General features: G+C 34.6%; 1 protein-coding gene across 2 annotated transcripts in view; it reads right to left on the reverse strand.

The window, feature by feature from the left end:
- STXBP5 (syntaxin binding protein 5) overlaps positions 1 to 27,277 on the reverse strand; it is a 214,002-nt gene that overhangs the window by 60,255 nt on the left and 126,470 nt on the right. For both annotated transcript variants that reach the window (XM_036767272.1, XM_036767271.1), the window contains exons 12-18: positions 26,555 to 26,702; positions 26,380 to 26,447; positions 26,022 to 26,062; positions 24,695 to 24,915; positions 19,840 to 20,018; positions 11,474 to 11,599; positions 10,311 to 10,462 (exon numbers count right to left, since the gene is read on the reverse strand). In XM_036767272.1, coding sequence (XP_036623167.1) covers positions 10,311 to 10,462; positions 11,474 to 11,599; positions 19,840 to 20,018; positions 24,695 to 24,915; positions 26,022 to 26,062; positions 26,380 to 26,447; positions 26,555 to 26,702 — 935 coding nt within the window. The remainder of the gene's footprint in view (positions 1 to 10,310; positions 10,463 to 11,473; positions 11,600 to 19,839; positions 20,019 to 24,694; positions 24,916 to 26,021; positions 26,063 to 26,379; positions 26,448 to 26,554; positions 26,703 to 27,277) is intronic.

The following is a 27,277-nucleotide window of genomic DNA, read 5'->3' on the forward strand; positions in this document are numbered from 1 at the left end:
ACCCAAAGAATCCAGCTTCTGGGCTAAGAATTCACTATTTCACAAAAACTGCTGGGAAAATTGGAAAATGGTAGGGCAGAAACTGGGTATAGACCAGTATCTTACACTATATACCAAAATAAAGTCACAATGGGTTCATGACTTAGGAATAAAGGCTAATACTATAAGCAATTTAGGAGAGCAAGGAATAGTTTACCTATCAGATTTATGGAAAAGCAAAGAATTCATGATACAACAAGAGATAGAGAGCATTACTAAATGCAAAATGGATAATTCTGATTATGTTAAATTGAAAAGTTTTTGTATAAAAAAAAGCCAATGCAACAAAGATTAGGAGGGAAGCAGAAAATTGGGAGAAAATGTTTACAACTCTGATAAAGGCCTCATCTCTAAAATATACAGGGAACTGAGCCAAATTTATAGGAATAAAAGTCATTCCCCAATTGAGAAATGGTCAAAGGATATGAACAGGCAGTTTTCAGAGGAAGAAATTAAAGAGATCTATAAGCATATGAAAAAATGCTCTAAATCACTACTGATTAGAGAATTGCAAATCAAAACAACTCTTAGGTACCACATCTCTCCTGGCAGATTGGCTAAAATGACAAAACAGGAAAATGATACATGCAGGAGAGGATGTGGGAAAATCTGAACACTGTTACACTGCTGGTGGAGTTGTAAACTGATCCAGCCATTCTGGAGAGCAATTTGGAACTATGCCCAAAGGGCTATAAAAATGTTCATACCCTTTGGCCCAGCAATACCACTTCTAGAGTTGTATCTCAAAGAGATCACACAAGTGGGAAAAGGACCCATATGTACAAAAATATTTACAGCGGCTCTTTTTGTAGTAGCAAAGAATTGGAAATCAAGGAGATGCCCATCAATTGGGGAATGGCTGAACAAGTTGTGGTATATGAATATAATGGAATACTATTAAGCTATAAGAAATGGGGAAGATATGGACTTCATAATAACCTAGAAAAACCTACATGATATAATGCTGAGTGAGCGGAGCAGAACTAGAAGAACATTATACACAACTACAGATATATGGATTCTGTGATGACTAACCCTGATGCACTTCACTCTTCTCAGCAATACAAGGTTCAAAGACAACTCCAAAGGATTCACAAGGGAGAGAGTTATCTACATCCAGAGAAAAAACTATGGAGACTGAATGCAGATTGAGGCAAAATGTTTGCTGTCTTTTGTTTTTTTTCTTTTGTTTTTTTTTTCCTCTCTTTTGTTTTTGTTTTTTTCATTTTGTTTTGTTTCTTCTTTCTCATGATTCATTCCATTGGTAATAATTCTTCTTTAAAACTTGACTACTGTGTAAATAAATTCAATGTGAAGTTATATGTAAAAGATATATCGGATTCCATGCCATATTGTGGAGGGAGTGGGGGGAGGAGGGGAACAAAATCTGGAATTCAGGATCATGCGGAACTGAGTGTTGTAAACTAAAAATAAAAAATCTTAATAAAAAAAGAGGAAAAAAATAAAAGTAACAAAATAGGGCAGAAAAAAATGAGCAACAAAAGAAAAAAAGAACTTGACCATAGAAAGTTATTATGGTGACAGGGAGACCAAAACACCAACTCAGAAGAGGATAACAATGTTAAAATGCCTATGTTCAAGGCCTCAAAGTAAAAATAAGAACTGGTCTCAGGCCCAAAAAGAACTCCTGGAAGAGTGTAAAAATGACTTTTAAAATCAAATAAGGAAGGGAGAAAAAAATTGGGAAAAGAAATGAGAATGATGTAACAGAATCATGAAAAAAGAATCAACAGCTTGATAAAGGAAGCACAAAAAATGGAAAAAAGGATGTACAAATTTTTATTGAAGAAATCCCTTTTAAAAAGTAGAATTGGTCAAATGGAAAAGGAGATTAAAAAAAGCTAATTGAAGAAAATAACTCCTTAAAAATTAGAATTGGACAAGTAGAAGCTAATGACTCCCTGAGACATAAAGAATCAATCAAACAAAATAAAAGAATAAAAAAAAGAAAAAAATGTAAAATATCTCACTGGAAAAACAACCAATCTGGAAACTAGATCCATGAAAGATGATTTAAGAATCACTGGACTACCTGAAAGCCATAATGAAAAAAAAAGGACCTGGACATCATATTTCAAGAAATTATCAAAGAAAACTGCCCTAATATCCTTGAACCAAAGGGTAAAACAGACATTGAAAGAATCCACCAATCACCTCTTGAAAGAGATCCCAAAATGAAAACTCCCAGGAACATTATAACCAAATTACAGAACTCCCACGTGAAGGAGAAACTACTGGAAGCAGCCGGAAATAAACAATTCAGATACTGTGAAACCACAGTAAGGATTACATGTGTATACTACATTAAGGGATTGGAGGGCATGAAATATGATATTCTGAAAGGCAAAGGAGTTGGGACTACAACCAAGAATCATATGCCCAGTGAAACTGAGCATAATTCTATGGGGAAAAATAGTCATTCAATAAAATAGATGACTTTCAAGTTTTCCTATGAAAATACCAGAGCTGAACAAAAAAAAAAATGTGATCTTTGAACACAAGACTCAAGAGAAGCATTAAAAGGGAAAAAGGAAAGAGGAAACATAAGGGATTCAATGAGGCTAACTGTTTGCATCCCTACACAGGAAGTTACCTGCAACTCTTACAAACTATTAACTACCACTATTAGTTACTATTAGTGACTATTAACTATTAACTATCACTATTAGTTCAGTTAGAAGGAGTATACATAGATAGAGGGTGTAGGTATAAGATGACTTTGATGGGATGATTTAAAAAAATTAAGGAGTGAGAAAGAGGATTACACTAGGAGCAGAAGGAAGGGAGAGGTTAAATGAGGTAAATTATCTCTCTCAGAGAGGTGCAAAAGACCCATTACAGTGGAAGGGAAGATGGGAGGGGAGGCTTGGGCATTGCTAACCTTATTCTCATTGGAATTGGCTTAAAATGAGAATAACATACAGTATTGTATGGATATAGAAATCCATCATACTCTAAAGGGAATTAAGAGGGGAGGGGGACAAGAAACAGGGGAAGGATTAAGAGAAGGGAGGGCAGATTGGGGGACGTAGTGGTCAGAAGCAAAACACTGGTGAGTAGGGAAAGGGTGAAAGGAGAGAGAGAACGATAAATAGGAGGAAAAATAGGATGGAGGGAAATACTCAATAAGTAATCATAACTGAATATGAATGGGATGAACTGACCCATAAAACAAAATGAATAGCAGTTGATTAAAAACCAGAATCCTACTATGTGCTGCTTTTAAGAAACACTTAAAGCAAAGAGACAAACAGAGTAAAGGTAAGGGACTGGAGCAGAATCAACTGTGCTTCAGCTGAGGTAAAAAAAAAAAAAAGCTGAGGTAGCAATCATGACCTCGGACAAAGCAAAAGTGAAAATAGTTCTAATCAAAAGAGACAAGGAAGGAAACTACATCTTACTAAAAGGTACCATAAACAATGAAGTAATATCAATATGACACATATAAGTACCAAGTGGTATAGTCTCCAAATTCTTAGAGAACAAGTTAACTGAAGATGATGAACATTTACAAAAATATAAATTGCCCAGATTAATAGAAGAGGAAACAGAATACTTAAATAATCCCATTTTAGAAAAAGAAATTGAACAAACCAGCTATGAACTCTGAAAGAAAAAAATCCCCAGGGCCAGATGGGTTCACAAGTGAATTGTACCAAATATTTAAAGAACAATTAAATCCAATACTATGTACACACTATTTGGGAAAATAGCAAAGGAGTCCTATCAAATTCCTTTTATGACACAAATATGGTGCTGACACCTGAACCAGGAAAAGCAGAAATAGAAACAAAATTACAAACCAGTTTCCCTAATGAATTTTGATGCACAAATTTTACATCAAATAGTAGTAAGGAGATTACACCAATATATTGCAAGGATCATACACTATGACCAGATGGGATTTGTAATACCAAGAATGAAGGGCTGTTGGGAATGTTGGGAATGTTGGGAAAACTATCATCAAAATTGACCATGTCAATAATAAAATCAACAGAAATCATATTCTCAAGATTATCTCAATAATCTTGTCAGTGCTCCAAGAAACTCTTTAAGACAAGATAAAGAGGAGTTGCCTGTCTGCATTAGTGGAGTTAGTTTCTTATACTGAGAATTCCCTACACTGAAGGAATCACAGGTTTAGCCAATTGAACCACTAGTTCTTGATCTTGTCCTATTCTCTACTATTTCTACGTATTTTCAGTCTTATTTCCCATGACTAGAATATATTACCTGTGTAACCTTACCTGCTGAAATTATCCTCTTCCTTCAAGGACTATTCAGTTTTTACCTGTTCTACAAAGCATTACCTGATTCCCTCCAGTTGAAAACTACCTCTTACCACTATCTTAAAGTCTTTTGTTTAGGCCTTTACTTTACCCTTTTAACACTTTACACTGTTTCGTTTACATATATACATGAACATAGTATGTGCTTTTTAAATGTCTGTTGGCTGCCTAGTAGAGACTGTATCATTTTTATCTTTGTATAATCACACCTAAGCAGGCATCTTGCAGGTCCATAATGTAATGTCTTTTGAACAGACCTTTACTTACTGATCTTTCTGCAATGCTATCATGCCCTCCCCTGCTCAGAGCAACACAGAGGAAAAATTTTCCCTCTTTCATGTGACAGTCCTTACAATTCTTGATGGCTATCAATTCCAATAATTTTTTTCTTCAGGCAAATATTTATTTTTCCTTAATATTAATCAAATGCATTTTTCCTTGGTTGTTCTACTCTCAAAAATCTCATATCTGTTAAATGCCCACTTAAAGTGTAACACCCAGTACAAAGGAGAATTTTTAAGATGTGGTCTGACACATAGTTCAGTAGGATTCTTACCTTCCTTGACCTAGATGATATGCTTTAATTCTGCTTAAAACCCCATTTATATTTCAATAGCATTTCTAAAGTTTTGGCTCATATTCATCTTTTGTCTACTAAAACTCCCACATCTTTTGAGATTAAGAGCTATCTGGTCTTACAGCCTGTACTTGTACAACTGATATTCTAAGCCTGAATAGAGGACTTCAATTTATCAGTATTAAATTTCATCCAGTTGATTACTTGTACATCATTCCAGTTTTTCAATCTGACCAATGTATCTATATTCCAATGTATTAGTTATGCATCTCCCATGTACATTCTCCAAATTATATAAGGATATGTTTTGTCAGATCAATGAAAAAATAACAGTTGCATTTTTCAAAAGAACAATAATCTAGAAATGTGTACCCTTGTTTGCTGTCATTCCATTTATTAACACTTTTTGAGTTCATATCATATTGTAAATGCATTTTATTTTCTGTTTACAAAACTTTAATAATGCAGTCTAGAGTTTTACTCGAGATTTTTATCTTAAGAATCTCAATTCCACACACTGAAAATAAGAACATTTGTCTAATCTTCTAGTATATCACCCCTTCTCTATTTCTCAAAGAAATACTACTATTAGTTCTTTGATCACCTATGAAATTTTTTTTTGTACTCTAAAAGTCAAGGCCTAGATCCTCGAATATATGATCCTTGAATATATATTTAAAGATGATAGATACTTTTTTTGCTATCATTTTGCTATTCTGGGTTTCAATTACATTTATATTTTACCCTTTCAAGTTTGAAATGTTTATTCTTCAAGAAAAAGCAAAATAGGAAATGAGTAGCTCTATTTTCTGTTATCATATTATCCTATCCCAAGCAATTGTCTTATTCCTTCTGTGTTCACCTTCTTGCTTTGAATGTATAGTTTAAAAAATTCAAATAATCTTTTGCTTTTCTTTAAATCTTTTTATGTGCCTCTGTTTATTCTGGAATTTAAGCTTCATTACACTTATCCTTTACATGTTATTTTGTCTTCAGTCATGTGTAGTTCCTAGAACTTTGTGTGGGTATGTGTATGTATGCATATATACATACACACTTACGTGTATATGTATACACACACATATAAAACAGACATACATACATACATACATACAGCCAGATGGTGCAGTGATTAGAGCACCAGGCCCAGAATCACAGAGACTTGAGTTCAAATCTGGCCTCAGACACTTACAAGCTGCATGATCCTGGGCAAGTTGCTTAACTCTGTTTGCCTCAATTTCCTCATGTGTAAAATGAGCTGGAGAAAGAAATGGCAAACCACTCTAGTATCTTTGCCAAGAAAACCTCAAATGAGGTCACAAAGAATTTGATATGACTGAAAAAGACTCAACAACAACAACAAAACACACACACAAATTAAAAAGGGAACTTCAATCAGCTCAGATATAGTTAAAACAATATTTATATCTACACCTTTATCTGAGCTGATTGAAGTTCCCTTTGTAGTCACATAGGCTTCTCTTTGCTTCCACAATAAAATGAAATAGTATTTCATTTTCAAAGATCTTCCATCGCCCCTGAAACATATTTTTGTATTCCTTCCTTATTTATATTTTTATGTATTTATATTTATTTATATTTTTATATATTTGTATTCCTTCCTTATTTATATTTATATTTTCCCTTTTTATATTCCTTCTCACATAATCATGCTTATTTTTTCCTACATATATAAAGGGGGGAGGGGAACCTTTCCCTATTTTACAGTAATACTAATAATAACAATAACTCATGTATATAGTTTTTAGATTTGCAAATTGCCTTCCTCATAATAACCATGGGATGTATTTCAGTTATTATTACATTTATTTTAACAAATGATAAAACTCAATTTCAGAAACATTGACAAGTGTTCAGCCAGAACTTGAACCTGTGTCTCTCCATGCCTCATATATTTTCCACTATACTACCCTGTCTCTCCATAGCGAACTACCAGATGACAAGGTTCCTTTTTTCCATCAAAGTTCTCATCACTTCTACATCACCAACTCAAGTTTCCTTATTTATATGAATTTAAGTATATAGTTTAGCAATTCTCCATTGTTACTTTCCCTCTCTTCCAAGGTATATTATCACTTAAATGAAAAATTAATCAGCTGTTCTAACTATAGCAGAACCAGACTTCTGCCCAATGCCTGCATTGTAGCTTAAACAGAAGGACAATTTTTAAAATTTTGTTTAATAATTTCATGGTAGACACCACTACATTGATGATTTTTTTTAAAAAAATGTAGTATATATTAGATATGAGAGAAGAAATGACTTTTGAAATAAGCTATTCTACTCTTGTAACCAAAAATTCTGGTGCCTGAAATGCTATTCACATATTGGAAACATTCAAAAAAATGTCATTAACATTAAACATTAATTTTGTAATGCCACAGTATATTTTAAAATATATTGGCATTATTTCAAATTTAGTTTTACATATAAAACGCAAAAAAGTGATTTTTCATTAGTTAATAATTTTCTTTATAATTTTTATATGTATCTAATGCTGACAAAATAAGAATACCGCAGGGTAATTTTTTTACAAAGAAATGAAGAAAAGCTATTTACCTTGTTTTTTTGTATATAAAATTATATTACTTAAGTGATAAGCAATATAAATAATATTGTGGGCTTGCAAAGACAATGCAATAAGTATCAGTGAACCCTATGCAAAAATAAAAATACTTTAAATGAAAGAGAAGATGATGTGAATTCTAATATTTAATTTATACTAATGACTGGTTCTATCATGGAAACCTTTTTTTGGGAGGGGAGAAGGCAGGGCAATATCACATTTTAACAAATTATAAAGGAAAACTGCTCATATCTTAGAACAAGAGGGCAAAGAATTCATGCATCACCTCCTGACAGAGATCCCAAAATGAATATTATAGCCAAATTCCAGAGCTCCCAATTCAAGAAAAAAATATTAAAAGCTGCCAGGAAAAAAAATTCAAATATGGAATCACAGTCAGAAAAACATAAGATTTAGCAGCTACCACTGTAAAGGAATAGAAGGCTTAGTATTTCATGTTCCAGATGTAAAAGTCCTACAGGTACAACTGAGAATAACCTATCCAGCAAACTAAATATAAACCTAAAGTGGAAAAAATGGACATTTAATGAAACAGAAAAAGTCCTGGTATTACTGATGAAAAGGTCATAGAAAATCTGACATTCAAACATAAGACTTGGGAGAGGCACAAAAAAAGCAAGTAATTATGAGGAAAATAATTAAACTGGTTACATTCCCAAATTACAGCAAAAATGTGAATGAAGGGAGAATAGTACTTCCAGACATTAAATTATGTTATAAAGTAGAAAATGATATATGTAACCTTCGAGAACATTATTACCAGTAGGGCAGTTAAAAGGAGTCTACATAAATAGAGGGCATGGATGTGAGGCTATTTTATTGAGATGGTCTCAAAAGAAAAACAGAAACCTGAAAAAGAGGGATGTACTGGGAGACGGGGGGAAAGAGAAAAAGAATGGGAAATATTATCTCCCATAAAAGAGGCATGGAGAGAAGAATTTTTACAATAGAGGGGAAAATGGGCAGGGCAGGTAGATTGGGCAACACATGAACCTCACTCTAATATGAAATAATTTAAAAAGAGAAGAATATATATACACACTCGGTTGATTATAGAAATCCATGTTACCCAACAGGGAAGGCTTACAAGCGGACAAGACAAAGGGTGAGGGGTGGGGGACAGAAAGGATGATGGTAAAAGGGAAGTAAGATAAAGGTAAGTGGTAGTCATCAGAAGTAAACAGACTTTTGTGGAGAGACAGGATTAAAAAAGATAGAAGACTCAGTGAGGTGGCGCAGTGAGTAAAGTACGGACCCTGGAGTCAGGAGGACTGTAGTTCAAATCCGGCCTCAGACACTTGACACACTTATTAGGCAACTCACTTAACCCCCAATTGCCCTGGTTTCTCCCCTCCAAAAAAAAGAAAGAAAGAGAAAGAGAGAAAAGAATAGAAGAGAAGAAGATAGAAGGAAATACACAATTATTAATCATAGCTCTGATAGTGAATGGGATGAATTCACTCATAAGATAGAAGTCAATAGCAGAAAGAATAAGAAATCAGTTAATATTATCTGGAGGATTTGCATATGTGCATGCACACACAAACACTGGTAGAGGAAGGATGTTTAAATAAATTCTACAGTGATTTATTTTGCTAAGCATTATCAATATATAGTATAATCAAGGAATTGATATTTTTGTAGTTAGAATTATACTGTATAACTGTTATATTTAAGCACAATTAAGAACTTTATGAAGATGATTCCTAGTCAAATGGGTTTACAATTTATTTAATATTAGCTGAAAACACCAAATATACTTTGACTTGTGAACATATTTACATGGTGATACTTCTACCTCATCTTTCAAAACCATCTCATATTTTCCACCCACAAAGCCATCATCCTATTTCAGGCCTTCATGATTTCTTATTTGGACTCCTATAATGAGCATCCTAACGGTCTCTCTGCTTTCAGTTTTATCCCTTCAATCCACACTCCATAGAACTGCTCAAATAAACTTACAAAGAAAGAGGTTTACTCACAATTCTCAGAGATGCACCATTGCCTCTAGGTTAAATATAAATCCCCTTGGAATTTAAGGCCTTGCTATAGCTCCTAACTACACTTTCAGCTTTATTTTCTACTGCTCCCTTCCTTTCACAAACTTTACATTGCAGTCAAACTACTACTCCCTAAACTCAAAGTTCCACGTCCTACCATCAAATACTCAGAGACGAGCTGGTGAGTCTAGAGCTCTCTTTCCTTATCTCCACATTTTATCTTCCTTTATGGCTCAACTTGGATGTCACCTCTTCTGTGAAGCCTTCTCTGATCCTCCTTGCTGTTACTGCTTTCTAGCTCTTCAAAGTATAGTATTTACTTCCCTGTCATGATCATTAGATCAGGGGTATTCAACATAGGGTCTGCTAACTTTTAAAAAAATATTCTGATAAATGTATTTCAATATAATTACTTTCCTTTGTAATCCTCCATATTTTATGCATTTAAAAATGTGACTCTAGAAACCATCCAAAACCTTAACCAGACTCCAAAAGTAGTCCATGACACACAATAAATTAGGAACCCTTGATTTATATGAAGACGGTGAAAAGTTATATAAAGAGGATCTTAGCCAAAAAAGTTTTTATATGTAAACAAATTAAAAAATTAAAAACAAACCTTACAAATAATGAGATAAAGACTTGGAAATTTTTATAGTTTTTTTTTAACTTAACTGAATGACTTGTATTTATTTTACAGAAATAAGGAATAGTTTAGGTAGGTTTTGAAAAGGTCTTGAATTTTCTTTGAACTGCATGATTTTTGCTCTTACCTCCTGATGGTTGTCGAGATTTGCGTGGTGATCGGGGTTCTCGTCGATAAGGATCATTAGAACCATATAATTCAATGGTGCCAAGGTTGAGAAGCACTGCTTTCTGGAGATAATCAACCATTGCAATACCATTACAGTTGCCAAAAACTACTCTGGGAATGGAGAAATAAAAAAGATTATGTTTCAAAAGAAAAAGAGAATAAATTAGTAAAATTCCATTTTAAGATTTGTGATTGGAAGATAAATATATACATTTAGCAGACTTTCTTTTCAATATTATTGTACAAGAAATGAATCACATGTTCATGAGCTATGTTTTGATGTGATCTATATTAAATCTTATTAAATAATATACTAGAGAAGTTGAATGGCATAGTTGAAAGAGTGATGCATTTGGAGTCAGGAAGACATGAGTTCAAATCCTGCCTCAGATGCTTAGTAGATGTGAGACTACAGGAAAGCTACCTAGTCACTCTGATTCTAAGATAGCTTTCTGTGTTTATTAGTTAGACAGAAGTTGTGAGATAGAACAGTAGAAGGTGTTTTCACACTAAATAAGTCACAGAATCCTTGATATATTGTGTGTAATATGGTATTTCCACATTTATATGTTTACAAGTTCATTGGGAGTTACATAAATAATTACAGCTAGGTCCTAATTACTACAAATAATGAATCCTGATGTGGTTACAGTATTTGACTTAGCACTGCATCTTTCCATTGTGCTGGAACAACTGACCATATTTTATATAATTATAACTTTGAACAGTATTAATTTGAATACATGCAACCATTTAATGAGATTCAATCATCCAATTATAATATTGTATTTTAGGTTCATACTATAGACTATTATATATTAGTTCATGCTATAGAAAGAACAACAAGATCCTTTTCAAGAACTTCTATTAGACCAAAATGTAAAGAGAAATACTCTTTGGAGGAGGATAAAATAATATTACAATTTTACCCTAAATATTACATTGCTTTATCAGTCAACTACTTTTATGTCAATGCAGTGTTATCAGAGATTATTTAGTATGGATTGTAGTGCACATGCAAAAAAAGTAGATATAACAGTATCGACTTATAATTTAGATAAAGAGAAGAGAGAGTAAAGCCTTATTATGAAGAGATTGGTAATAAACACAATTTATACTTACATGCCATAGGAAGAGTTGACAGCAAGGCTAGTTATTTGTTGTGGTGGTTCTCCACCTACCCACACGAGCTGAATAACTAGTTCTGACTGATAGCCCGGAGACTGTTTGAGAGGAGAATTTTTAACCCTAAAACAAATAAAAATGTGTTTCTTTATTTCCATTCTCCTTTTAATTATTCATTATCCTGAAGCTTTAATTGAAAACATAATAATGATTGATTCATCAACAACTTTTTATTGAGAATATATATTTTGAAGACATTGTGCAAAATTAGCAAAAAAATTATAAGGCACAATATTGCCCTGTAGGTGTTTTTATATAGGCATATAACACAAATATTCTTATTTTAAGACCTTATATAAGTGCCTGATTGGTGACAAAGATCATAAGAGTTATAGGCATTCAGCAGAAGGGGAAGTTATTGAGTCCAATCTGACTAGATATAAGATTATATAAGCTCTGTAACAAGAACAAGGCACTCCCAGATTACTTCTATTATACCTAATACTTGGAATAGGAATTCCCTCTATAATTCCTGAGAAGTGGTTATCCATTTTCTGCTTGAAGGTATTCAGTGATGACTTGACTACTTCTTGAGGTGAGGACATTCCGATTTTGAACAATGAATTATTATATTTTTCCTTACACCAAACTGGATTCTTTATTGCTATTAGTTCTGCCATCTTAGATCAAAGAGTAGAAATACCTTTTACAAAAGAAAACTCTACTTCTGGTTTTCAAGGAATAAGGAAAAGAAACACTTGCTCTGAAGGAAAAGGATTTATGAAGGTGATTGGGAAGACTTGGGAATTTTGAGGTGAAAAGAAGCATGAATTTGGGAAGGGACATTTGGGAGGACTTGAGGAACTGAATGACTCTAGGTAAAGGCAGAGAAAGAGGAGGCAGTTGTTAAAACAAAAAAGGTAAAAGGTGAATAACAAAAGAGAAAAAAAGCTGAAGGTGCCAGTCAAGTGATGAAGTGCTAATGTTGAAAAAGATCATAGTTTTGGATAGTAAAAGACCTTAAAACACATCAAAATCAATCACCTTCACTTTTTTTACAGATGAGGGCATTGGCACCTAGAGAAGTTAAATGACTTGCTCAAAGTTACAAAGGTAATCAGTGGCAGGGGTGGTATTCAAACCTATGCTCTTTGACTATAATCATAGCATTACATCTCCAAGAGGATGACAATCCAGTAAATAAAAGTACCCAAAAGAGTTTGTCATAGTAATTTTCCAGGGAAGTTGTTAAAAGTACTGATGATCTCATTTAGGATAGGGAGGAATCTGCAGTGACCTGCACTGATTGAATGAAGTCTCCATTTCTGCCACAGCCAAATGACTACCTATGCTCAAAGTTTAGATAACTCAGACTCCTGGAAGACAAGGTGAAGAGGCTTGAATAATACTTCTCAAGTCTCTAGGCTGTTGTAGAGAATGAAGTGTTCTTCAAAACAATGAGGGAAGGCTAAGATTTAATATAAAGACTAAAAACAAAAAAGAAGATGAAGAGTCAGGGGGCAGAGGGTGCAGGCAACAGAACTGTTTCAAGTCTGTCAGTTGAAGAATATTACATAGGCAAAAGAAAGAAAAACCATTTGATATTTGGAAAAGACACTATAGATGGACAATGAATTGTGCCTGGAATTAAACAGGAAGAGAAAGAGAGCAATATTGGACTATTTTCAGGAAATCTTAGACTTTCTTTAATGATTTTGAACTTCTCTCAGAGACAAAGGCCCTTCATTTTAATGCCAATTAAATGCACTGTAGTGCTATAAGGCTGTAAATCAGGGAAAACAAAAATATCTCAAACTATAGTACAGAGTATGATCATAGAGTTACAAGAGGCCAAAAGAGGCCATCTAGTTCAATACCTTCATCTTACAGATGAGAAAATAAAACTGAATGCCACTCAGAAAGAAATCTCAAATGACAAAGAAGAACCTGGATAAAAGATGTAATCAAAGAAATGTGTGATCAAAAAGTAGACCAAGTCATCATGTGGCAAGAACATGGGCCGACTGTTCGAAGGTCTATGTGCTTTACCACTAGACTCACAACATCAAGAAAAAGAAAGGAACATCCTCAGTATATTGGATGTATCCCTTGTTGTTAATTTATGAGAGGACATGTACAAGAGTTGACAAGAATCAATGGTGATCAATTAAAGAGTTGAGATATTACTAAAATCCGTGGGATGGGATCTATGACTCTTAAAGGATATACTTTATTCAACAGGATAGGTAAAAAAGGGAGGAAGGAGGTTGGAGTATCAGAGCCACAAGTAGGGTAAGATGACTGGGGTTCTGTTCCTGATGCCTGAAATTTAAGAACCCCACAATAATACTATCACGCCAGGACATTTTGCCAGGAGCTACACCACTGGCGAGTTCCTCCCCACCTTCTAAGACAGGGTGTTCTTCCTGGAATGGGCTTCTTGTACCCACCATAAATAGCCTTAGCCTCACTGTGTCCTTCCTCAACAGCAGTCAAACCTTCACAAGTGAAGAAATGTTGTTGTGCACTAAGGTGTGTTTCTAACTTACTCCTAGCAGTTGAAATGCAAATGAGTACCATAAGCACTTCTGGCACCTACCCTACTCTCATCTGTTAGATGCAACAGCATCTATATATATGTGATGTACACATGTATTGTGTATATAATGTACATGTTATATATATGTACACATTACATATATATGTATGTGTGTGTGTTCATCATAGGAAATCCTAGAATAGGTAGGAGATAAACACAGCAAAGAATATTTGAGTGGCAATAGATATAGAAACAAAAGCAACATTGCCATCAATTTACTAAAGCCTAGGATCACAGATCTAGAGAGCTGAAAGACATCAGAGAGGCCATAAAGACCAACTCTCTCATTAGAAAGATGAAGACCTGAGATCCAGGTAGCTTAAGTACTTTGCTCAAGGTCACACAGAGGAAGTATTTAAACCCAGGTCCTCTGACTCCATTACCCATGTTCTTTCCACTAGATTAGAAAGAGAAAATAGATGAAAAGTTTAGGAGAAAACACAAATGTAGCACAGGAGCATGATACAAAAATGATAGCAGACTTTCATTTATTTGGACACCTGCACTCTCTCTGGTAAATGCAAAGTCATTTAATGATTTTTTAAATTTTTAATTGATAATTTGGTCACAACAATTATTTTCCATTCAAGATTCTTACACATAAAATAGTTGAGCAAAACCAACAAATACTGTGGTTGTACAACACAAGTAACTTTGCATTCTTATGGTTTAAAGTTTCTTAACAGGAAGGAAATGTTTTAATTTTAGTTATCTGCAACCAACATTAGTTATTGTATTTGACCTGGATTTTATTGTCATTGGTGTTTTCATTCACACCATGGTAACCACAGTGTATATGGTTCTTTGGTTACTGCTTTCTTTACTCTGTACACACAATAACAGAGCATACATTTAGAGATGGAAGGGAACGTGAAGGCTAGAAGTACAATCTCCTCGTTTTACAGATGAGGAAGCTTAGATAACTTGCACAGGGTCATGCAGCTATTAAATGTCCAAGGCAGGATTTAAATTGGGTTTGGGGGCAGCTAGGTGGCACAGTGAGTAGAGCACCAGTCCTGGAGTCAGGAGGACCTGAGTCCAAATCCAGCCTCAGACACTTGACACACTTACTAGCTGTGCGACCTTGGGCAAGTCACTTAACCCCAATTGCCCTGCATTCCCCCCTCAAAAAAAAATTTTGTGTTTTGCTAACTCTAAATCCAACACTATCCCACTTCACTCCCTAACTTGCCTTCATACAAATGTTTTTCCCCTGATACTTCTCTGAATTCTTCATATTTGTTGTGTTTCACAGCATAGGGTTTACCAGCAGGATAGTTCACCCATCTCTAAGCAGGCAGTCCATCAAAAGTAAAGTACAAGTGAAGCTTAGAGAGATGCAGCATTCTTGGCGCAATAAGAAGGCAGATGAAATTCAGTGTTACGCTGATAGTAACAATGCAAAGCGTTTTTACGATGCCTATTTATAGGCCAAAGACCTATGATGCATATCAGTTACTCCATATTGATGGAGCCACATTGATTAGTGATGAGGACATGACCACGGACAGATGGGCTAAACACTTCCATAATGTTCTCAACAGACTGTCAGCAATCAATGTTGAGGTCACTGACTGTGTATCTCAGGCTGAAGTCAATCCCTCTTTAGCTGAACTTCCAACTAAAGAGATTTTGAATGCCAGGCATTAGACTCCTCTCATGTGGCAAAGAATTTGGTGCTGATTCCAATCTGCAGAGATCAATAAGGCAGGAGCTCTACTGCTCATACAAAAGCTGACTGAAATCTTCTGGGTTATGTGGCAAGAACAGGTTATCCCCCAGGAGATCAAGGATGACTCACTCCATTGTCCATCTCTATAAAGAAAAAGGAAATAGGCTGTCCTGTGACAATCACAAGAGGAGTCTCTCTCTTAATCACTGCTGACAAGATTCTTGCCAGAGTCCTCCCTTAACAGACTGATCCTTCACTTGGAGGATGGTCATCTATCAGAGAGTCAGTGAGACTTCAAAAATGACCGAGGACAAGTCAACTCCAGGAGAAATGCCAGGAGCAGAACAGAGGTCTGTACACAATGTTCACTGATCCGACCAAGGCCTTTGATACTGTCAGTCATGAGGGCTGACGGAAGGTCATGGCAAAAATTTGGTTGCCCAGAGAAGTTCATCAGCATTATATGGCAGGTCCATGACTTGCATGGGTTCTAGATAATGGACAATGCTCTAGTGCTTTCCCAGTGACCAATGGAGTGAAGCATGTCTGTGTGCTTGCTCCCATGCTTTTTAGCATGACAGTTTCAGCAATGTTGTCAGACTCCTTTAACAAGGATGAAAACAGCATCAAAGTCATCTGCTGTGCCAATGGTATATTATTTAACTTGAAAAGGCTACAAACCAGGACCAAAGTGGAGGGAGAATTTACACGTGACTTTTTGTTCACAGATGACTGTATGCTCAACGCAGCCTCTGAGGCTGAGATGCAATGAAGCATGGATCAGTTCTCTGCTGCTTGTGCTAATTTTGGTCTGACAATTAACATCAAGAAAACCAAGATTCTCCACCAGGCAGCACCATACACACCATCCATATGTGGAGCCAATGGAGAAATTTTGAATGCTGCAGATATGTTTCCTAAACTAGGCAGTATACTTTCCATGGATATACACAAAGATAATGAGGTTGACACATGCATTGTCAGAGCTAGCTCAGTGTTTGGGAGGCTCCAAAGGAAAGTGTAGGAGAAAAGAGTTATTAGGCTGCCTACCAAACTGAGTCTACAGAGCCACTGTACTGACCTCATTTTTGTATGCCTGTGCATACTGGACAGTATATGCCAGGAAACTTAATTGCTTCAATTTAAATTGTCTTAGGAAGAGTCCGAAGATCACTAGGCAAGATAAAGTACCAGACATTGAGGCCTTTTCTCAAGCATAACTTCAAGCACTCAAACCCTACTTCAGAGAGTGCCATTCCAACAGGCTGGACAAATGCACATTTGCCTAGAAGACTTGTACAGAGAACTCACACAAGCTAAGTGCTCATATGGAGGTCAGAAGAAGAAACACAAAGATGCACTTCTCAAGGATGCTTTGAATAACTTTAGCATCAATTGTGAAACATGGCAGACACTGGCACAGGACCAGATGGTATGCCATGCCTGTATCAAAGAAGGAGCCATATTCTATGAGCAAAGCAGGATTGCAGTAGCTCAAAATAAACCTAAGATGCAAAATTTAGAGACATTTCCATCCCAAATGTTCACACGGGCTATTTGTATCCAACCTGTGGTAGAACCTTCCAAGCTCAGATTGGTCTGATCAGCCAGTCAGACACACTGTATATTGACCCCAAAAGAGTGATGTCATTTTGGTCCTGTTCGAATACTAAGGACAAACTGGCTTCACAGCACACATCACCCTAATACATTCATATATCACAATTTGTTCAGCCATCCAAATCATGGGGTAATGTTTCTAATTTTTTCTAACTATAAACAGTGCAGTCTTCAGTCTCCTTAGGGTAAATATCCAGTGGTGGGACTGCTGAATCAAGAGGTATGAACAATTAACTAACTTTTCTAGTTTTCCTAAAAGATTGAACTAATTTAAAGCACTACTAAATGTCTTCCCTTCTCTACTCTCTGTCACAGTACTCTTTCATGTCTTTGTGCATTTTGATGCATATAAGGTGATACTCCTGGGTTGTTTTAATTTTCATATATTTTATTACTAGTGATTTCATTTTTATATGGCTATTGAGAGCCTGAATTTCTTCCTCTGAAAACTATTCATATGCTTTGATCACTAATGACCATATCTTGGGGTCTTGCTGTAATAGATTTTGGTCAATTCTCTATTGCCAATTTTGGATGTAATTCCTTTATTAGAAATGCTTGATGCAAAGTCCCCCTCCCCTCCTGTAATTCATTATTTTTCTTATTATTATAGCTGCATAGATTTTGTTTGGAGTCAGGAAATGGAATGTCTTGTACAAGGAAGAATAAGGAGACTAGTGTCATGGGATCAAAACATATGTGGGGGTGGGTAAGGTGAAAGAAGACTGGGAAGATAACAGGCCAGGTTACAAGGGATGTCAAAAAGAAGATTTCATATTTGAGACTGGAAGTGACTGATAGGGAGCCACTAGAGTTTACCGAATAGCCTTTGCGCAGGCTATACCCAAAGCCAGAAAGACACTGTCCTCACCTCCACTTCTTAAAATTCATACTTCTTCAAAGATCTGCTTGAATTTCACATCTCATATGGGGCATTTTCTCATTTCTGCTTCCTATATCCCCCAGCACCTAGAACCTGAATTTATTACCTGAAATTACTTAGAATCCACCTGAAATATCTTAGAAATTTATGAACATGTTTTCTCCAAAATATAACCTGCTTGGAGACAAGGACTATTCCAATTTTTGTATTTATATCTCTAGTACCTAAAATAATACTTGGCATATAGATGTTCATTAAACTTTCGTGACTGACTGACTGATATGAAAAGTACACCATAGCTTAATAGGGAAAAAAATGTCTTGAAAGGCTCACTGACAAAGGAAGAGGTTTTTGGTTGTTGTTTTGTTTTGTTTTTTTACCCCAGGCAAAGGGAGTATTTTAAAATATTTCCCAAAAGGGAAAAGCAGAGAAACAAACAAAATGTCAAAAAAGAATTGGAAGGAACATACTGTAAATATGTAGAAGTCAATTATTAGTTTCTTTAAATACACCAAACACAAAATGCCAGAATCAGTAAGGCTACTTGATTATCACAGTGCACAAATGGTCATTGAGGGTAAAAGAGATATAACAAAGAACTAAAATAATTATTTGCCTCTGTCTTTAATGAGGAAGATATCAGGTGGAGTACTATTCCAAATGGTCTTTAAAGAAGATAGGCCAAATTAAAAGAATACATCTAAAGCAATAAGGGACCAGGAGATGTTTTACAATGAATATAAGAATTTCTTAGTATATGACTGACTTAACAGTACAGACCTCAGAGTTCACTCTTGAGAAGGGTCTTATATTTTTTATAATTGATTTGAAAGTACACACAGGCATTTCTCAACTTACAGAAGATAATAATTTTAGGGAGAGAAGTGACAAGTTAACAGGATAACTTATAGAATCATCTCTGAAGACTAAATGAGCCAATATAAAGTTCTATATGAATTTCAACAATAATAAGCATTTAGGCAAAAAGTAAGCTAAACTATAGTTAAAGAATTATAGGACCTGAGCTACTAGTTATGCCCTGAGAAAAGGATACATCTCCCAAAGAGGGTTTGGTCAATGAGGGTAACCAAACCAACCATAAATAAGTAAAAACAAAAACCCATCAGTACTAAGCTAAGACAGATACATCTGACCTTTGGATGCTGTACAGTTTCTGCTCACAGTTCCTTGAAAGAGATAATGAAACTGAGAGATGCTTATGAATACAAACTCAAAAGATACAGTAAGGGCAGAAAACTAGAGAACATGAAAAACATTCAAATTTAGCACAAAATTACAAAGAACTTCAAAAAGACCTAGATAAACATATCAAGTCTAATGCATCTAGGGAATTATAGAGATTTGGGAGGAAGTCTTTCATGGTTAAATACCCTACCACAGAATGTCCATCGGTACTGCTGTCAGAACACTGTGTGGGTCAAACTCAAGAGAAACAATCGTGTTTCTTATTCTACTCCAGAACCACTAGAATATCATTTGACCAGAGTTTACATGATATCCTAATAAGTAATAAGAAACACTAGCAAAATAGCATAGCCCCTCAAGATTTCTAAGCACCTAAAACTTACTTTAAACATGGGACATTGTCACGTAGTCCATCAGATGAACTGCTGCTAGTTGATGGATGAGACTGAGGAGGAATAGGTTGAGGATTGGAACCTCCCACAGGTGTTGGCAATGGTGGAACTTGCTCAAGCTCAGGTGAGTCCACATCATTTATCTCATATAATAGTCGTATTTCAAGCATCTATAGCAAAATAGAAAATTAATGAATTCTGCATACTGTTTAATTTATTTTTATTGATATATTTTATATCACTTTAACTTCCCAAGATATCATTCCTCTTTCCCCTACCTAGAGATGTAATCCTTTTGTTACAAATAAAAAAGAAGAAAAAATTCAGTAAAACTAACAAGTATGCGATATTGTATGCCTGTAGATACCCACCCTTTGAAAAGAAGGGAAAAAGAAGCACTTTCTCATTTCTTCTTCAAGACTAAGCTTAGAACCTATATTTATTATATTTTGTTTTCCACCGTATTTTGTTATTTCCACTTAGTTGCTGAACTTATTGTGTATAGTTTAACAGTTTATGCTTACTTCACTTTGCATTAATTCACATAAGTCTTTCCATGGTTCTCTGTATTTTTTCAGATTTATAATTTCTTACAGTGTAGTAATATTGCATTACATTCAAGCATCCCAATTTGTCTGGCAATTACACAACCAATGGGCATTTATTTCCAGGTCTACAAAAAATGTTGCTATAAATATTTTGGAGAGCATGCATGTGTACATGTGCATATTTTGGAGTGTGTACATGTGTGTATTTAAACAATAATTTCTGTAGATTTGGAAATAAATCAGATGATCATTAATTGATTGAAAAATGGCCAAACTGTGTGGTATATGAATATAATGAAGCATTATTACACTGTAAGAAACTACAAATCAAAAGAATAAAGAGAAGCATGGAAAGACTTGTGAATTCATGTCAGTGTATATATAAATATACATATATATGATTAAATGTGCACACATAGTATGTACAACTGTATATGCTTATATAAACATATATGATCCTTTTTTATTTGGCATATTATACCTGTTAGTGGGAGCTCTCTCTCTCTCTTTTTTTCTTTAAATTATAATTACAAACTGCTATCCAGAATTTCCAACCTACTATTCAGAACTTCCAAACTGCTATTCAGAAAGTACTACTGCCCCTTCAATGTTGACTATTATTTTTTTTTCTGTCATCTTTTTCAATCTGCTGAGTATGGAGTAGAATATCGGGGTTGTTTTGATCTCTATATCTCTTATTAGGCATTTGAAAAAAATCTTTCAGAAGGTTGGTAATGGCCTGCAATTCTTCTCTAGAAAACTATTTGTTCTTATTCTTCGACATTTATCCACTAGGAGAGTAGCTCTTAGTGTTATATATTTGTATCAGTTCTCTCTATATATTGGTTACTGGACATTTATTAGAGACATTTGAGGCAAAAAATTTTTTATCTAGTTGTAGTGATTTTGTGAAAAAGCTTTCCAGTTTCACACAATCAACGGGATCTTTTTATCTTTTGTTATCTTTGGTTACAAATCATGTATCCGTTTGGAGCTTATTGTGATATAAGATGTGGATCTAAATCTAATTTCTACCAAACAGCTTTCCAATTATTCTAGAAGTTGGTGTATAATAGTAGTTCTTTGCCAAGTAATTTGTTACATTCTTGGGTTTGCTGTATTACTGAGTCCAATCGCCTCTGATTCTTTGTTCAGATCTACATTTGTGTTTTTAAACTGGTAAGAAACATTTTTGATGACTGATGTTTTATAGCATTGTAAAGCCAATTAGTAAGTGAAAGATCCTTCCAGCCCATTGAATAGGCTTCAGGTGAGGCCAACAAAGAGAGGCCTGATTACAGGTCTGCCAGAGTCCTGGAGCCCTCAGGGCCCTAAGGTGAGTTGCTAAGACCAGAACCAATGGTATATGCTCTGAGTTCTAGTCAATCAGATGACAGCTAGGACTGTATAAAAAGAGAGCCCAGAACTGGGAGCAGCAGTACTGGGAGCGGAAAAGAAAGCGGCAGTATTCAGAAACAGAGAGCCAGCATCCATAGAGTGCAGAGTGGAGAGTGCTGAAAAAGAGAGAGTTGCAGAGATCAAGGAACTTGGAGTCAGCAGAGCTGCAGGAGAGAGTGCTGAGCCAAGAGTTAGGATTTGTGAGGGATCTTTTATAGGAAGACCCTAGCAGTGAGGGGAAGTTACAAGTATGGCTTAGTTCCTTGCTATAATATTTTGTTATAATTTCCTTGTTATTACAGTGAGGTGGGCTTACCGGTTTTGGAATATTATTGCTACTATATCAAATTGGGGGCATTGGTCCTTGGATTTGATCCTTTGGAGTCTAAATAAATGTCACAATTCCTCTGCCTTCTACCTAGAGAATTTCTTATAGTTCGTGATTCTGAACCACTCAGGCATGTCTATGGCCCTCTCCAAGGTCATGATTTTTGCCTTACTACTGTAAATATAATGTAATGTCTAGAAGTACTATTCTCCCTTCTTTCCTATTTTTCCTATAATTTCTCTGGCTATTCCAGAATTTCTATTTCTCTAAATTAATTTAATTTAATTTTTTAACATCCATAAAGTTTTCCCATTAGTACCTTGATTGGTATACCACCACATTGGTAGCTTGAGTAGATAGTACCAAATTTACAAATCAATGCAGAAACCCTTTAACTCAGCAATACCACTTCTAAGTCTGTATCCCAAAGAGACCATAAAAATGAGGAAAGGACCCACATGCACAAAAATATTTATAGGAGCTCTTTCTGTGGTGGCCAAGAATTAGAAATTGAGGGGATGCCCGTCAATTGGGGAATGGTGAACAAGCTGTGATATATGAATATAGTGGAATACTATTGTTTCACAAGAAATGATGAGCAGGCAGGCTTCAGAAAAACCTTGACTTACATGAACTGATGCTAAGTGAAGTGAGCAGAACCAAGAGAACATTGTATACAGTAAGAGCAACATTGTGCAATGACTAACTTTGATAGACTCAGCTCTTCTCAACAATGCAAGGATCTAAGACAACTCCAAAAGACTCATGATGGAAAATGTTATCACATCCAGAGAAAGAACTACGGAGTCTGAATGCAGACTGAAGCATACTATGTACTCTCTCTCTCTTTTTTTTGTTTCTTCTTTCTCATGGTTTCTTCCATTGGTTCTAATTCTTTTTTATAACATGACTAATGTGAAAATACGTTTAATAAGAATGGATAAGTACAGCCTATATCAGACTGCATGCTGTCTTGGAAGCAGGGAAGGGAGGGGGGAGAAAATTTAGAACTCAAAATTTCATGGAAGTGAATGTTAAAAACTAAAAATTAATTAATTTTTAGAAAAACCCCACAAATCAATGCAGAACTCAACATCTATTATACTGATCAAGTTTAACCATAAGCAACAGATAGACAACCAATTATTTGCTGTTTTTCTTTAAAAGATATTTTGCAAATGTATCTATAAAAGTCTTGACTAAACACTGAAAGACTGACTTGCAGATATATCATGTGTTTTGTAGTTATTCAGAATGGGGTTATCCTCTCTATTATTTCCTCCTTCATTTGTTATTACTAAATAACTGGTGCTGATTTATGTAGATCCATTTTGTAGCCTGCTACATTCCCAAAGCTATTTATTATTTCAATTAGTTGCTTTGCTGGTTCTCTGGGCTTTTCTAAGTCACTACATCATCTTTAAATAGGAATAGGATCACAGGAACACAGATTAGAGATCTAGAGCAGGGCTGTCCAAAATGCAGCCTGTGGCATGTGGATGCGGATGCAGCCCACAGTGCAATTTATGTGGCCGGCCTACAAGCATAGAAATTTACATAAATGCTTTAGTAAATGAAGCAGAGCTACTGCATAGCTCTCACTAAAATGGCAATTCAAAATATATTGTCTATTGTTTCAATAAAAACCTAGGGTTGGACAGCCCTGATCTAGAGCTAGAAAAGACCCTAGATGTCTTCTAGCTTAATTCTCTCATGCTACAGATGAAGAAACTGAGTGACTATGCCTTGGTCACAAAGTTAATAAGTAGCAGAGCTGAAATTCAAACTTAAGTCCTGAGACTCCAAGTTCAGTGCGTTTTCCATTGTACAATGGATAATTTTGTCTTCTTTTTTTGCTTGTGTTTATGCTTACAATTCTTTCAACTGTTTTTTATTAATAGTTTTTTAAAACTATGTCAAGTAACAGTGGAGAAAAGGAGTATATCCTTGTTATTTACTGGCAAAATTTTAAGTGTTTCCTTACTGCAAATAATGATAGCTTTATGCTTATTCTAAAAGCTGTTTCCTTATTCACACATATACTGCAAAAGTACACTGTGAAGGCAGACTTCAGGCATGCAAAGAACATACTTAATCCTAACTTAGTTTTTTTTTTCTAAGCAATTATTCTTTTGAATGCAATTTATATGAATATCAAACCTAATGAGTCATACATTTTAAAAGTCATCAGAAGATTGAAAAAAAGTTACTTAAGGATTTAAATCAAACATTCTTAACCTAGGGGTCATGAACTTTTTTTTCTAATAGTTTTGTTAACTGCATTCCAATAATCTTCTTTGTAACATTATGCATTTAATTTATGTACTTAAAACCATTATTTGGAGAAGGGGTCTACAGGCTTCATCAGAATGCCAAAGGGGTCCATGAAACAAAAAAGATTAAGGACCCTTAATTTAAACAATTCTCGGTAAAAGGCCTTAGAAAGGTGTTTAAGTATACCCACAAAGAACCACTAATGTCAAACATTTGTTGGGGAACAACATTCATAGCATATGGGTTTTAAATAGTTGATAAAGTTGAAAAAAGGCAGGCACAAATAAGGGCCTATTACCGGAATAACTTCCGTTGTCACTTCCTGTTTGCTGAACCGATAGATAATGACATGTGCTGAGACACCAGCAATGCACAGCATTCTACTTTCTGGACACCATGAAATTATCTGAATGGCATATGGATCTTCATCTACAATGTCTGTGTTTGGTCTGTCATCTTTATTTCTTGATTTTTCAAATACTTTAGATGTTTTTAACTTATATAGTACTTGAAGTGTTACTAGAAAGAAAAGAAATGTTATATAAATTAATATAATCAAATGTTTCTATATACATTATTAATTAAATTACTGTGTATCATTAATGACTTTTGCTCAGAACATTCATCTCAAATGGGTATTTTCTATGTATCATATACATATAGATATATGGCTACATTAGTAATTATATAAGAGTTTCTACAATTTTGAAAATTTTGCTTATTTAAACTGATAAAAGAAAATGGAAAAATTAAAACAATGTGTACACATTGTTCATTTTAGTAAACATGTATACAAGAAGATGGTCATTTTAGTGTATAAAAAATAAAGTTCCCTTACAGAAAAATAATTCATTATTGTCATTACGTATTCCTAGATAGCAAAATATCCCACATTTATCTTGGGATTGTCCAATTTATCAACTAGATCCCTAATGAATGCCAATGAGTACATGTTAATTGTAAGAAGGAAGTACTGGAAGGACCCTTTATATTAAATCTTTTTGTCGCTATACATGCAGAAATTTTGTGACCTAAATTACTGATCAGGATCTGAAATTATTTAGAATATTCCACTATCAAGAAAAATAGCTTTTCCCCTCTCAAATATTTCTATGTTGGAGGAGAAGAAAAACAGAAGTAAATGAAAGAATCTGTATTTTTTGTTGAGATTGCTCTTGGTTAATTAAGATACCCATAGATACATTTAATGAGAGTCATCATGGAGGAGTAAATAAAGTGTTGGTCTTTGATTCAAAAGGCTACCCAGGTTCAAGTCCCTCTTCTGACATAGAAGCTTTTGTGGCCAGGGGCCAGTCACTTAATCTCTCTAAGCATTATGAAACACTTGTGATATATTTAGATGAAAGAAATATACACGCTTTGATTTTTCACAAAGATGAAATCATAGTTCTTGCTGTGCTAATGTATTGACCTAGGTAGAGTGAATGTTTATTCAATTTTGAAAACTTTTAAATCTGGGACACTAAAACTAATCTCATCTAAGGTTTGCTTAAAAGATTACTTGAAAGTACCCACAAAACTCATAATATGTAATTATAAAAAGAGAATGTGTACATAATTGACATATCAAATATAAATAATTTAAAATTATCTAAATCACTTACTTGCAGAGGCATCCCAGAACTTGACAGACCCATCTGCATGCCTATGGAATTAATACAAGGCAAGAACGTAGTGAAAACATGAGCAAAAATATCCAAACATGTTTATTTCTCAGTATAAATAATAGCTGTCAGCCTTAAATTTTGAATGATCATTTTCTAATTTCAAAAAAATAAGAATTGCTTTGCCATGACAAGAAAAAAGATTAAAATTAATGTCAACATAACATGACCTTCAAAGTAAGAGCTTTGCATTGTACTACTGATTACACAAAGATCACAATGCAAAGGGCTGTTTGAGTTAGTCAAAATCATAATCAGGTGAAGTTTACTGCTTTTGTCAAATTAGAATCTTACTTACCCCGTGATGATAATTTCAGGGTAACTCTGAGTACCCAATCCCCAGTTACCTCCACTAATAGGCCACTCCTATAAGAAAAGAAATAGCATTACATAAATGAATCACAAGGATTCATTTGATTCAGCTATGAACCTTAATATAAATATATTCAAATGCTAAAATAAATGCAAAGTACCTTTTTGCTGTAACCTTGGCGCTTCTGTCTGGCTCCAACAGAATAAAGTGCTGGGATGACATCCACAGGGCAATCAGCAAAATATTCACAACAGGTAACAGGAGATTCATGTATACTCAGGGGGTAAGGATTTTCAAATATAGGATACCTTTAAAACAAGAAAAAAATTTTAAATCAAAACAATTTGAAATGACAATAATTTAGCATTTGAATGCAAAATAAAATGCAAATTATTCTAATAAATATACATATATATAAAATTAGATTTGGAACAGTATACAGTGATAATTTCAAAAATCAAAATTTTGTCATAGCTTTAAAGTTCATACAATCCTCAAAACAATCTCACAACAATTTAAATGTGAAACATAAACAATTTACGCTAAAGTTTTATTCTATTTTTTTAAATGCAACTCTATAAATGTAAGTAGATTTTACCACAGGAAAGTATTATTTAAATCATTGCTCTCTGAAATGTTGAACTCTTTAGAAAAGTATGAACCTAAATAAAAAGTATAACAAGTATTGTTATGCTTGAAGGTACACACATTTTTTTTTTTTATCCATCTGTCTTTGACTTCTAGCCAACCTCAAATTTAACTAGAAAGGTCCACATTGGATAGTTTCCTCATCTGTAAAATGAAGGAGGTGGAGCTATGCTCCCTTAACTCCAAGTCCTTTGAATTAAAAAAAAGTATGGTTTTAAAGCATTTAATATGAACA

Source organism: Trichosurus vulpecula, chromosome 7, assembly GCF_011100635.1.
Source record: "Trichosurus vulpecula isolate mTriVul1 chromosome 7, mTriVul1.pri, whole genome shotgun sequence".
Lineage (NCBI taxonomy): Eukaryota > Metazoa > Chordata > Mammalia > Diprotodontia > Phalangeridae > Trichosurus > Trichosurus vulpecula.